General features: G+C 44.2%; 1 protein-coding gene across 2 annotated transcripts; it reads left to right on the top strand.

Annotated features, from left to right (window-relative positions):
- Positions 1-5,993: 5,993 nt before the first annotated feature.
- On the top strand, positions 5,994-9,275 carry LOC115635454 (scale keratin-like). 2 transcript variants are annotated; one of them, XM_030534374.1, is made up of 4 exons: positions 5,994-6,166; positions 6,285-6,460; positions 6,920-7,021; positions 8,036-9,275. In XM_030534374.1, the coding sequence occupies exon 4, from the start codon at positions 8,057-8,059 to the stop codon at positions 8,549-8,551; it is 495 nt and encodes a 164-aa protein (XP_030390234.1). In that variant the 5' UTR covers positions 5,994-6,166; positions 6,285-6,460; positions 6,920-7,021; positions 8,036-8,056; the 3' UTR covers positions 8,552-9,275. The 2 variants fall into 2 exon arrangements, with proteins under 2 accessions (XP_030390234.1, XP_030390141.1); XM_030534281.1 differs by lacking the exons at positions 6,285-6,460; positions 6,920-7,021.
- Positions 9,276-14,345: the final 5,070 nt, after the last annotated feature.

The raw sequence follows: 14,345 nt of genomic DNA, 5'->3' as shown, positions 1-14,345 counted from the left end.
AAATTAGACATTACTAAATCTTGTAACTATTTTTTGTCACATGGGGGCCTGGGCCTCCAATATTTCTCTAATCTAATTAACATAGTCAGAAACACGATCCTGTCTGTTACTTACAAGGTATGAATAAAAACAAAATGGCTAATACTAGTATCCACTATCCTATTCATTTAGTCTAATACCTTAATTCTCACAATCAACCATACAATGTAAACAGCCAAAACATAATCAATTATAAAGCACAGTACCCACAGTACAACAGAAATACCCACCAGTAAGGAAGCAACTACAAGTAGAGGGAGTAAAGGTGCATTGCAAGACTCTCAATGGTAGATCATTGTTCACACTCAGAAGAGATGTTTCACCCAAGAGTTCATCCCAAAATCATCAAAACAAAACTGAAAAAATGCCTAAATGAGCCTCTCTAAGAGTTACTCTCAGATTAGTGATGTATCTGAAAGTGTCCAGTACGGTTTAGGTGATACAGGTTAGTTATGGGAACGAGTAGCCAAACTATTGGGGTTCATTTCTGACTCTGCCAGTCAATCCCTGTCTAACCTTCACCTGAATGTGCCTCCCTTTACCTCCATGGCAAACTGGTAGAATTGTAACTTTCAGGGTGGATTGTATGAGGCTTCCTCTGATCTGAGCATTTGACAAACACTCGTTTCACAAACACTCATTTCACAAACACTCATCAGGAGTTAAAAAGCCAAAAAGATGAACTACTGAAGTAGTAATAACATTTTACTAGGATTAGATGTTCCAGCACTGAAGACTTTGTCTGTAAAATGTCACTGCAGTGCTCAGTTTGTGATTTCCAGCCTTTGAAATTGGGGCTCTTTGATATTCGTTCCATATAGCTTTGCATTTCCCTTTTCTATATATTTTGACGTTTAAGGGTAGATACTGAACCAGCATAAAAGAGAATAGTTCCATGAACTTCAGATTGAAGGAACGCACTTTATCTAGTCTGGTGGAGAGAAACTGTGTTGGGAATGTCTCTCTCTCTGCATACAGGGCTCCTCTACCCCATGCTGCTCAGATCCAACATATAGTGAAACCAATGGGAAACATCAGGTACTGCATCTCCACCCATGAGCAGCCAAGAGAAGTGGGTTTTGTGAGAGACATCAGCTAATAAAGCAAAGGAAGAAGCACAGCACTGACAGTTAAGGATTCCTTCTTCAAACGATCAGAGAGCTGTGGGATGAGACTGGATTAATTGGAAGTCTGACCAACCTAGTGCATCCTGCAAGAACCGTCTCTCACACAAAGCTTTTCAGGCAGAATTAGAATAATTTTTAAATTGGAAAATACAACCCCAACAGGATTTCCTCTAACCCGAACAGTATGAAATTCTTTCCCTCAGCTGTAAGGCACAGAACGCCATTGAAGTCTGGGGAATTCTACTGATGTCCACTGGTTCGGTATCTGCCTCTTGAGCTTTGTAAAGGAATGTTTACTAAAGAAAGGGAAATTCAAAGCTTTATTGAATAAAAATCAAACAGCCCCAAATTCGGAGCCTGGGAATCATCGACTGACTATTGGCATGACATCAGAAACCTTAACATGGATCTGTAAGGTTCATTTAATCCAGCGTTTCTCTAATGAGGCCACCAGTGGATTTTTTTACAGCTACATCAGCCTCAAGAAAGAGAGAGCCTGAGACCCTGCAGTCAGCTGGTGAGTTCCCAGCCCACCCTCCGCAGGACAGGCTCTCAGTGAAGAGTTCTGGGAGGCAGGGACAGAGAGATGGGTTTCTGAAAGGTCACCAGAAAAATTGTTGGGAGAACTCTTGAATCTTAATCCATAATTTGGGAGCATCTAATCCCACAAAAAAAATCTGCTATTAAAATAATAGAACCCTGTGTGCACATACAACTTTAATGAGCCTGCAGTGCTTTGAAGTCCTTTGATTAGAGGAAGCCTGTGATCATTGAGCATAATATCACTATGAGATCTGGTTTATGTGGAGGTGAACAAGCACATTGAGGTGAAGGTTACACAGGTTGCAACTCACAGAGTCAGTAATAAAACCTAGTCATAGTGATTACTCACCCATGCTCACCACTGCTCCTGAACTGCACTGGACAGTTCCCATTCAAGGCTTCCGAATATCCCACTGCAGCATCAGTGAAGTCAGTAGAATGATCCCAGGACTGTCGCTGGCCCGTAATGTTTTCAGAGGAAAGGGAGCTGAGGGGTGTATTGTGCCCCTCACATCGTGTGGAGTTAGCAAGAAAATGATCCTCAAAAAGACAAAGGGAAAAAATCACATCAGTTGAAGGAGTTACTTAAAGTTTGATTTTTAACTAATTGAGCCTTCAGGAACAAAGGATCACTCAGGCCCTGAAGCAGCCGAAAAAACTGTCAGAAAAAATTAAGGACTCACGGGTCTTCTAATCCCTTCAATTTATTCTACTATGTGAACTAGAGAACCCTATTCAAGTTGCTCTCTCCATAACCATTGAGATGATGTGCTAGTGATCTTTTTAATTTAAGACTAAATCTTGCACAGACATTCTGTGATTCTTAACCATGGCAAAGGTTTGGGTTTTTTAATTTTTTTTTCTGTTATTGAGTTGCAGGCATTGGTTTCTTTGTAGTTTATAAGATAAGGCCTGGATTTTCAGAGCAAGACATGTACAATATTTGGCACACTAGAGCCTGTTGATTTTAGTTGGACCTTGGGCATTCAAATCCATTAGGGATCTCCAAAAAGTCTCACTCTCAATTTTTATTTAGAGTTCAGGAAGAAATTCCCTAAATTTCCTCCATAAAGCGTTAATGAATTCTTTTTCTGCTTTCTTCTGAAGCAGCCGGTGAGTGATACTCATTGAGATAACATACTGCATTAGATGGGCCACTTGTCTCTTCTAGCATGGGAATTGCAACAGTCTCGCTTTCAGAAGTGAATCTAGATGCAGATCCTCCTCTGGCTTAACTTAGTGTAGCTGCAGTGAAGCCAGTGGATCAGAGCAGATTTGCACCAGGGGAGGAGCTGGGGTTGTGTTTTGTTTTGATTTAAAAACCCATTTTTCTTTATTCATCAGCACGTGTTGGTGACTTGCTGAGGTTTACAAACCAAAGCATGGTCTTGTGATACTGGATTGAACTCCTGTGTCTGTCAGTAGATGTCAGAGGACTGTTGGCCACTCACTAAAGGTCAGCAGAGTTTTTTTGGTGACCATCTCCCAATACCAAAAGGAAGGTGAAGGACCAATGAGAAATCAGGAATCTTGAGACTGACTGTCCCCAGAACCAATGATGAGAGCCCAACACGGCCTGTCAGCCTGATTGACAAGGCAGGCAGGCCAATGAGGGAGTCAGGAGCCCGGGGTCCCGTCCTCCGTGTGAGCTGGAGCTGCCTCAGCCAGCGCGGGCCCAGCTAAGGGGAGAGCAGCAGCCAGAGCTGAGCTGAGCGGAGCCGCAGCAGCCTGAGGGGCCAGAGGAGCAGCCCAGAGAGCAGAGCTGAGCTGGAGGCAGAGCCGCAGCCAGGCTGGGGCAGAGTGGGCTGGGGCTGGGGCTGGGGCTGGGGCGGGGCCGTCCGGAGCCGGGTGCGCTGAGCAGCTGGGTGAGTGGGGGGGACCCTGGGCAGAGGGTCCAGCACAGGGAGATGCCACCAGCCAAGATGGGGATCATGACATTGACGGGGGCCTGATGCTGGGAAGAAGGGTCCTGCCACCTGGAGCCTGAGGGCGTGTGGGAAGCGCCAGAGCAAGTGTCCGACCTGCAGCGTCCCTGCAGCACGGCCAGGGACTGGGCGGGGGAACAGACTGTGAACTGCCCTGACACTGCAGAGACGGCTGTGTGTGGTGTCCCTCAGCCCACAGGGTGGGGTGACTTGCTCCTTTAACCTGTCCTAATTTATTCCTTATTTATTTATTAGTTGCTGATAATAAATCATATTTCCTCTGAAGTACATGTGCCGTAGAACCTCAGCGCTACGGACACCTCGGGAATGGTGGTTGTCTGTAACTCTGAAATGGTCCGTAACCTGAAGATGTTACGGAATTCAGCCACTGCTGAATTGGGGCTGCAGCCATTGGGGGTGGAAGCATCCAGTGTGAGGAGAGTACCCTGGAGTGGGGACAGCTGAGCCCCTGACCTAAGTGACTATGAGAAGATTAAGGATGGAGCCCCACCAGGATTTCTAGTTCGAGCCTTGTCAGGGTTACAAGGACTGTGGAAGAGGAGTCCTTGAGGTCAGGCAGGCCACTGGGAAAACAGAGTGGGAGCTAGGACTCAGATTCATTCATTAGTAAATTGAAGCGGGGTAGCATGTAATCTGGTAAAGTTACCCACAAGGGCGGGATCATCTCCTACTAACATATAGGTTACATCCTAACAAGGAATCTCGCATTATTAATGCTATCCCAGCCATGTTCTTTGCAATATTTTTTTAAAGGATTGGAAATTCCAAGCATTAATGATAGACATTTTATATATTTATATGTCTTAGAGACAGGATATTTTTAGGACAAAGAGAATAACAAGGATTCAAAAGAGCTGATTAGGTCCCTCTTTCTTTCTTTCTTTCTTTCTTTCTTTCTTTCTTTCTTTCTTTCTTTCTTTCTTTCTTTCTTTGTCTCTCTCTGCATCTCTCTCTCTCTGCTTTTCTCTCTTTAGGTCTCTACATGACCTCAGTTGCAATAGGAGCTAATCATTAAAATTTTTATCCCCCTTTCCAATGTACCTTAAGTTTATTGTCTTGCCTGCTGTGTGTTTCAGGTTTATCGCCATGGCAGAAAGATGTCTTGCTTCACAAATGTGTGAAGCTGCAATACGCTACAACATGCGAGGTGTAAGCCAGTTCCCTGCCTCCACAGTGCTGATCCAACCACCACCTTCCCAGGAGCTATTCTCAGCTCTTTCCCTCAGAAAAGCAGAGTGGGATCCCCAGGAGTAGCTGACATTGGAGGTGGTGATGGGGTCAGATGTGATGTTAGAGGCTCATAACATTCTGGAGGGTTATATGGTTACGGGAGTTCCTGTGATGATGGGAGATTTTACAGCTATGGGGGCCCATACAGTTAGGATGGACTCTATGTTCATGGAGTCCATATGGTTGTGAGGGAATACAGGTTTAGGGGGATGGCGATGGGTAGGATTACCAGATAGTAACTGTGAAAAAACAGGATGGCGTGGGGATGCGGGGGTATAATAGGCGCCTATATAAGACAAAGTCCCAAAAAACAGTACTGTCACTTTAAAAATGGGACATCTGGTCATCCTAGCGATGGGGCCATTGTTATGTTAATGGAAGGTGTTGGCCATGTTAAACACAGCAGGTATATCCATGGGAACAGGAAGAACCAGGACATGAAAGGCATGATACAGATTCACATCTGAGCTCACAGGCCAAACTTTGAGAAGTGGTGAGTACACTGAACTCAGTGTGAAATAATGAGCGAGCTGCATTTCATCAGCACCTCTGCAAAGATTCCTCATGTTTCCCATGTTAAACTTGATGGGTTTCCTCTATTGCTTCCCTAGCTAGAGGTTTCTTCTGTTATCAGCACAATGGGCCTTTTTCTCAACTACACGACAGTCAACGTAAACAAAATGTCTCGTGGTCGACCAGCGGATTACCCTGATGGACCGCAACCCGAAGGTTGCCGACCCCTGGGCTAGGTGATCTCCTGTCCATGAATATGGACGATTTCTTTCTGCCTTTTAACTTTCCAACAGCAGCTGCATAATGGAGAAGCTTTTCAAACTTCTGCTTTTATTGTGCTTTTTTTCAGTTGAGAGAAGTACTTCCAAATGGTGGCAGATGGACTGGAGTGCCAAACTCTACAGCTGCAAGAAAGAACTCAGAGAACTGTGAGAAAGATACCACTTTGGAGCTGGGGATAGGATACGGCTCTCCATGAAATGATGGAAATCTAGTCTTCCTACTCTGCTTGCTTTCTTTATTCTTTATTCTGACAATTTTCTACTCCCCTTTATGTCTTATTCAAATATATACTACCTCATACTATTGACCATCAGGTTTAATTGTTCTTCCATTCGTTATCTTTTCATATTACCAAAGGTTCATCCCACAGCATCTCATCTTTCACCAAGAATTCGCCATTTTCCTCTCTGCTGGGCTTCTTGCTGGGCTCACTCAACTGCATTGTCTTACAAGACGTCACTTTCTTGCCTGCTCATGGATGGAGAGGTAGTTTCTGGCAGAGTACAGGTTCCAAGACTTAACTCAAACCCTTTGTACAAAACAGCACTGCTTCCTTTCCCTCTCCACCATCCCTCCCCTTGACTAATCAGCAAATCTGCTCTAGGCAGCGCTTTGACAATCCTTTGATGACAGCCACATGTGCTACTGATGCCACCCATAACCACCAGCTGGCTCACACAATGTTAAGATGAAAGACAACTGAAGAGTGCAACATGCATATCACCCCCTGTGAGGCTGCAATTCATCCAAAGGAGGACTTACAAAGGCACTCAAGTTTGTGTAAGCAGAGTCAGGATGAGCTCTCCCCTGACCTCTGGTGGTGAATTATGGGAAGTGCGGAAAGAAGGCCAGGAAATGTGAACTCTCAAATATTTGCATGGGCACACCCAGCAAGGCAGCCTGGGATGGTTATTTTGACAGCTGGGCTCCCCAATTTCTTTGTTATTGGGGCAGGAGGAAAAGAAATGGGATGCCGCATTGTTTCCTTCCTTTATTAAAAGGATTTTGCTACACTCCGTCTCCATGCTTGCGAGAGGGGAAGTATTGCCTCCTAGAGGCGCCCAGGGGGGTGTGGTATGTAAGTGTCCCAGATCACTGGGTGGGGGCTCGAGCCGGTCATGCATTGTGTTATTGAAACGGAACCCCTGGATCCTGAACCCGGCCCTTGTTGCTGCCAACTCAGAGGGGCAGAAGGGTTACATTTGTTTGGTAACTAATTAGGACCTCTCTCACAAGCAGCATCTCAGATCCTCCAGGAAGTCCTAGGAACTGTATAAAAAGTGCTCACGACTCAGCACTCTTCTACACCTTTCTCCGGACTTCATCTCCTCGGTGATTCGGGTAAATCCAGCTTGAAACAATTTCTTTGTAACCACACAGATATCACAGTAGGGCTTCTTTCAGTTTAAGGCGGAGTCTTGCATGTACACACTGCGATTTTTTTCAGGGATCAGGGTGTTCTTCCTTAACTATCCTGTGTAAATATTCAGTTTCAAGTGCTGGTGGATTGATGCGAAACATATTTCCTATTAACTGGATAAAGAATTAGGACATTTAAATCTTTTCAGTAACTTTAGAAAGTCCCTTAGCCATTTTTCACTTAGCTGGATTAGGAAGAAACTTTCCCAGGTTAGTCCGGAAAGGGTCAATTCGGTGGTCTTCTACTTGACTCTGAAGCAGCTATTACTCCTCAATACTGGAGAGAGAGAATGGATAAAGTTCTCAAGTGGTGTGATCCAATTTAGCAATTGCTATGTTCTCCTGAGCAGAAATACCCATTGAAGGTGCTTCTCCTCAGATGGTGTAATTTAGTGTAGCTGCAGGTCAGTGGACCTGAACCCATTTTAGCCCAGCTGAGGAGCTTGTCCTAAGTGATTTCTTTGGAGAAAAGCCAAATCTCTGTTTCTTCATCAGCAAGTTTTGGTAACTCCCAAGATTTGGAAACTCAAAGAGCCACCTTCTGAGACCAGACTCAACTGGTTTGCACGCAGAGGTTAAATCCTCAAAGGAAAGGATGTGATTACCATGATCCCAGAAATGTTCTCTTTGATAAATATCTAAAATAGATCCAGAATGCCAGATGTCCATCATTATTCCAGTCAGTGTTTTTCAGACAAAGTCATTGAGAGGGGCACAAAGGGGCGAGTTGGCTGGGAAGTTTACTGTGAGTGGACAAGAGATGTAGAAAGAGGATATAGGAACAAATAGATGACCACACCCATGCAGACTAAATGCACTCCTCCTCGCTCTCTCGGGCCCCATGCAAACCTCGCTACAGTTGTATCCGAGCTTTGAAGCCTTTCTTCCACCAGCACTTCTACCTTCTCTTACTCTCGTCCCTGTTGTGTTTTGCAGGTTTACCTCCATCCCAGAAAGATGACTGTCTCCAGCCTGTGCTATCCAGAATGCGGGGTGGCCCGGCTTAGTCCAGTTACTGGGAGCTTCAATGAGCCGTGCATTAGGCAGTGCCCTGACTCCGAAGTGGTGATTAGATCCTCACCGGTTGTTGTGACCCTCCCCGGACCAATTCTCAGCAATTTCCCTCAGGAGAGCGAAGTGGCAGCTGTAGGAGCACCTGTGGTCGGAGCTGGTTTTGGAAGCTCATTCAGTTTGGGGGGATTGTATGGCTATGGAGGCCGTTATGGAGGATTGTATGGTTTAGGGAGATTAGGTGAATACAGGGGCCTTTACCGTTATTGGAGATTATTGGGCCATGGAGAATATTGCGGTTACCCAGGTCTTTATGGTTATGGGGGATTATTGGGCTATGGGGGACACTGCGGTTACCCAGGCCTTTATGGTTATGGGGGATTATGGGGCTATGGGGGATATGGCCGTAGGTATCTTGGTGGATATTGTGGGCCATGTTAAATCCAGTAGGAACATCCGTGGATGAAAGGAAAACCAGGAAATGTGCAGCCAGATATAGATTCAGCCCTGACCTTTTGGACATGGCTTTCAGAAGTGCTGGGCAAACATGGCTCCAGCTGAACTGAATGGGAGCTGTGTGTGCTCAGCACCTTGGGGTGATAGCCATGCTGCATTTCTAATGTTACGCTTTGTGACTCTTTCTGCTAATGCTTTCCTAGCTATGTTCTGATTCTCTTTTTCACATATGGACTAATTTTGAATCACATTTAGGCTGTTTACACTGACCCTATAGTATGAAGGAAACAAGGGTCTTAAGATAGGCCTCATTTACGTTTATTATCACTTAAGTCCCTTTAGAAGGGGAAAAGGAGAATTAGGATCTATATGTTCTATCCTTTCCATCAGTATGTACCTTTAATGCCTTACTTTGATGTTTGCTGTGGGCAGATGTCTAATGGAGAAGCTGTGTAGTCCTCTGCTTCTATTTTGTTTTGTGTCATTTTCAGCCGATTGGGGTAAAACTAAGAACTTATAATGGTTACAAAGGGGACTTGTTTGTCAACCTCTGCAGCAGCAACAAAGCAAACAGATCATCGTGTCTGAAATGAGCTCCACTGAGGCGTGTGATGGGTCGCAACTCTTCTTGAAACACTGGAAATACATTCTTTCTGCTCTGTAGTATTTCTTCCTGTAACTGTGTACTGCCAACTTCATTTGTATTAAAACTCTGCTGCATCATAATATCGGTCTTCTGGTTCTCCTTGTTCCTTCCTCCTTGCTTAAAAATCGTCTCGGACGAAATTCCTCCTTGTGCAGCTGGCACTTCTCCAGTTGTAATTTTCAGAGCCCTTGGTAGATTGAATCTTTTTCTGCAAAGACTGAGAGACAGATTTTCTGTTAATGTACATTTTCCGTTTAGTTTCAAGAAGATCAATCATGCAGTTTGTGTTAAGAGTCTTTGGAGTGTTTGCAGGACAGCGACCCAGGTTTTCAAAAGGAAAAGAAATGTGGCTACCAGATCACATACTTCATGCAATGTTAAGTGTAGGCCAAGGGAGACGGATTCTTCCTAATAGTGGGAGGACCACGAGGCCCCATCCCTTCCATGGACCCACTCCTGCCCCTTCTCTTCCCCCAAGGCCCGGCCCCCATGGCCAAACTGAAGCCTGAGCCAGGACGGGGAGGCTGGCCCTCCCATCTGCCAGAGTTGGGGGTTCGAGAGCAGATCCCAGCCTGTATCCCTGGCTCCCGCACCTGCAACCCATGGGAGATGGAGGGGCCAAGTTTCCCCGCAGCTGCCTGTGTGGTTCTTACTCTGACCCTGCTCCTGCTTCTGGCCAAGACTGAGGGTGGAGTCTCATGGGCCCACACAAAAAGTGGACCCAACCCATAGTGGTTCCTGGCCCCCCTTTCTGTCCCCCCCGAGCCATATTTTGTGCCAGAAGTCTGATCACATTGCAGGCTCTAGCCCTAGACAGAGATTGAGTGTGGACTGTGATAAGTTCTGTGCTGCTCCCAGCTTCTGCCCTTAGGGCAGGGAGTTTGTTTATAACCAGAGGCAGGGTGCTTAAGATTATAAAAGGTTTGCCCTTAAATTAAATAAAGATCAGTAGATGATTCTAAAAGCATTGCCAGGCAATCCAGTAAAAAGACAGGAAACCAAAGGTTGGAATAAATGGTCCATTTTAGCAATGGAGAGAAGTAAAAAGTCCTGTATTCTGGGGGGCTTTACAAGGATAAACACATTCATAAATGATCTAGAAACAAGGGTAAATAGTGAGGTGGCATAATTTGCAGATGATACAAAATTATTCAAGATAGTTAAATCCAAAGCTGACTGCAGAGAACTCTCACAAAACTGGGTGACTTGGTAACGAAATGGCAGATGACATTCAATGTTAAATGCAAAGTAATGCACATGGCAAAATATAATCCCAACTTTACCCACAAAATGATGGGCTCTAAAATTATCTGTTACTCATCAAAAAAGAGATCTTGGAGTCATTTGCAGTGCTTCCAGAGTACTGCAAATTTATAGGAATCCTCACCATGCCTGTATCATCCTGACGTGCGGAATGCTCATTCTCCAGCTTTAGAAGACTTACAAATTTTCTCCAGTCTCCGATGGGTCAGACACAGAGTAAGTAGCTGTCCTTAATGTGCATCATGATCATACCCAGGAACTAGATATAAATAAGATTGCTGACAGTTTCATCCAGAAAACTACAGTGAGATGGAATGTCTTTAAATTGAGATGTTAATGAAGAAAGCTTGTATGTGATTGCAATGATTTTAATATAATGCAATTCATGAGAATGAAATTATGTAGTTCATAACAGTGTAATCATTATTAAAATAGTAAAGATACCAATGATAGACACATATTCAATAATTAGAATATGAAAGAAATGTATAAATATGCTGAAAAATAGCCTACTCCCAAAATTGTCCCCCGCTCCTGTTCAAAAGAACACACTGGCAAAAAGAAAAGATAGTGCCTATATTTGACACCACCTTTGCATCAGCTTTGCAATGCTGGAGATGAGCTGACTAAATCTAGGCAATGGGGCAGAAATAGTTCAGCTTTATACTGAGATTTTGGATTTCATTGCACCAATAAAGCTCAGTTAAATTAATCTTCTCATTCTTTGCCCTCGTGTGTTTATTAACTGGCCAGCAGCAACATCCGCTTCTTGGTCAAATGACATGACCAAAAGTTGATTTCGCAAGGATATTGCCAACATACTTGACTGAGTCCATTCTGCCCATATAGACAAATTACACTACACCAATGTCTTCTGCAGGAGTCAGGAATCTCATGTGTGATATGAAGATCGTGTGATATGAGATTCGTGCCCAGAGCATTCATTCCGTAGAAGAATTTCTTGGTTTTTGAGGTAACTGTAACTCACTGCACTCCATATTACCAGTCTTGTATAAAATCCCATGGATGTACCATGACTGGATATTGCAGGAACTGCAGATACAAAGATTACATCTCCCATTCCATTTTTCTTCAACATTTTTGTAGCTCTCAGTTCCCAGAAGATGAACATTTTCCTGTAATGTAATTTTTGATTTGACAGCACAAAAGTAAAAATGTAACCAGACTATCCTGCCTCTTTAAGGACATGATACAATATTCAGATGGGGACAGAAGATTTAGCCATCTGGCTATGGGTTTGTGTAAATGCAACAGAGCTCTAGTCTTCAATATCAGACCATGCCCATGGACCCCTCCTTGGAATGGAAGAACATTGCTACAGACGATCAGGCCCCTCTCCCAGAGTGGTCAGTAGCAGATGCTTCACAGTGAGGTGCAAGAAATCCACCAGAACACAGTTATTCTGGGATCACCTGCCCATAGAGGAATGTTTCCTCTGTCCCCTGTCAATCAGCTGTTTGGTGACAGCAAGCACTGGGAGGTAGGCAGAGGAGTGGGGACACCGCACATTTAGGGGAGGAGGCGGAGGTGAGAGGGGGCGGGGAGGAGAGCTTGGCTGCTGGTGGGTGCTGAGCACCCACTAATTTTTCCCCATGGGTGCTCCAGTCCGGGACCAACCACAGAGTCGGTGCCTAAGCATCTGTCTCCATTTTCTCCAGAGTTCTGCAAGCACCATTCTGTGTGTGTGACATGTGTCAATTCCTCCTTCCCCTTTGAGATACACCCAATAACCAATTTAAAGCTGCAGCATTAACGACCTAAACTGCACAGGAATAAACTTCTTGCCATTAAGCAATGAGCCTTTCACTGCCATATCACAAGCTTCATTGAGAACAAAAGCCCGAATATCACCATGGTTCCTCTCTAAGTATCTCTTTTCTTTTCTTTTCTTTTCTTTTCTTTTCTTTTCTTTTCTTTTCTTTTCTTTGGAAGGCCTGGGAACTCTGATCCATTGAATTCCTGTGAAAGCATCTCATGAAAGACTGAAGACATAACAGAACTGAGGATGGACTAAATCAACTACTATTCCAATCATCTTGCTTGTTGAAGCAGCTAGGCCAACCTCTTTCCAAAGGAGCCATTGATTTTAGATGCCTGATAAGAGAGGCTACAGGGCCATTTTTGAAAAGTGCTGAGCACTCAAAACTCCCATTGAAGCAAACTGGAGCTGTTCATGCTCAACATTTCTTGATAATAGGCACAAGATTTCCTGACTTATGGATCACATTATGGGTATCAACCTGGAGGACACTTTTGGCCAAGAGATGTGGAAGTCCTCGGTGATATGAAGAGACAATGAATGAAAGAGAAATTAAACCAGAAGACTAAGAGTATGAGGTAGAATATATTTGAAGTTGAAATAAAGTGGAGTAAAAACATTACAAAAAAAAGAATAAGAAAAGAAAAGAAAGGAGAGTAGCAAGACTACATTTTTATGGTTTCATGAAGGGCCATAACCAATCCCCAGCTCCAAAGTGGTGTATTTCTCACACAGTTCTCTTACTTCTTTATTGCAGATGTAGAGTTTGACAATCAAGTCTGTCTACAACCATTTTAAATTACTTGTTTCACCCTGGTCAGTCTCAACTAAAACAAAACACAATAAAAGTAGAAGTTCAACTAGTTTTGCCATTATGTAGCTGCTGTTAGAAAGTTAAAAGGCAGAAAGAAACGGTCCATATCCATGGAGAGGAGATCACCTGGCTGAATTCTCATTGACACTAAAGCCTTTTGACAGAGCTCTGGCATGGGAAAGAGGCATTCAAGTCAGGGTAGATGTAGGTAACATCCACCTTATGGACCCCATTTCATTTGCTCTTTAGAGTGTAGTGTAATACCCATTGTGTAGTTGAGAATCAGGCCCACTGGGGTGATGATAGAGGAAACCCACAACCAGGAAGGCATTAGACAAAACCGATCAAGGGTAACATGGGAAACATGCGAATGTTTGCAGAGGTGCTGATGAAATGCAGCTCTCTCATTATTTCACACAGAGTTCGGTGGACTCTACACTTGTCAAAGCCAGACCTATGAACTCAGAGGTGAATCTGTATCTTGCTTTTCATTTCCTACTTCTTCCTCTTCCCATGGATATGCCTGCTGGGTGTAACATGATCTACTGTTTCCATTTAGGTCCCGATGACCCCATCACAATTCCCCCTAACCCTGATTTCCCCAGCAACCATCATGGGCCCATGTGACCATGGAGCCCATCCTAAAGGTATTGGCCTCCATAACTGTATAATCTCCCTAACCACTGGGACACGTGTTACAGTATAATTCTCCATAACTTTATAAGCCTCTATCAGCACGTGCCCACATCAGCACCTCCAATGTCAACTGCACCCGAGGATTCCACTCTGCTTTCCTGAGGGATAGAGCTGAGAATTGCTCCTGGGAAGGTCATGCCAGCTGGCCGGGGTTGAATCAGCACCGAGGAGTCAGGGCACTGCCTTATGTCTGTCTTGTTGCAGCTGTTGTGTATGCTTTGTGGAATGTCACTCCAGATGTTTGTGAAGCAAGACTTCAAGAAAGAAAGAAAGAAGGACCTAACGAGTTCTTTTTAATCCTTGTTACTCTCTTTGTCCTAAAAATATCCTGGCTCTAAGAAGCATAAATATATACAATTTCTATCATTAATACTTTGAATTTCCAGTCCATTGAAAAAAATATCCCACAGAACATGGCTGGGATAGCATTAATATAGCTAATAATAATCATCATCATCACTAATAATGCTTGGCCAGGATGTAACCTCTATGTGAGTGAGGGATGGTCCCACTATCATGGGGAACTTTCTGGCTAATATACTCCCCCAGCAGAACTGGCTAGCCAAGAATCTGAGTCCTT

This window comes from Gopherus evgoodei, chromosome 1 (genome assembly GCF_007399415.2).
Source record: "Gopherus evgoodei ecotype Sinaloan lineage chromosome 1, rGopEvg1_v1.p, whole genome shotgun sequence".
NCBI classification, from domain to species: Eukaryota; Metazoa; Chordata; order Testudines; family Testudinidae; genus Gopherus; species Gopherus evgoodei.
The sequence above is the reverse complement of the archived record's forward strand: the minus strand, read 5'-3'. Positions and strand labels throughout refer to the sequence as shown.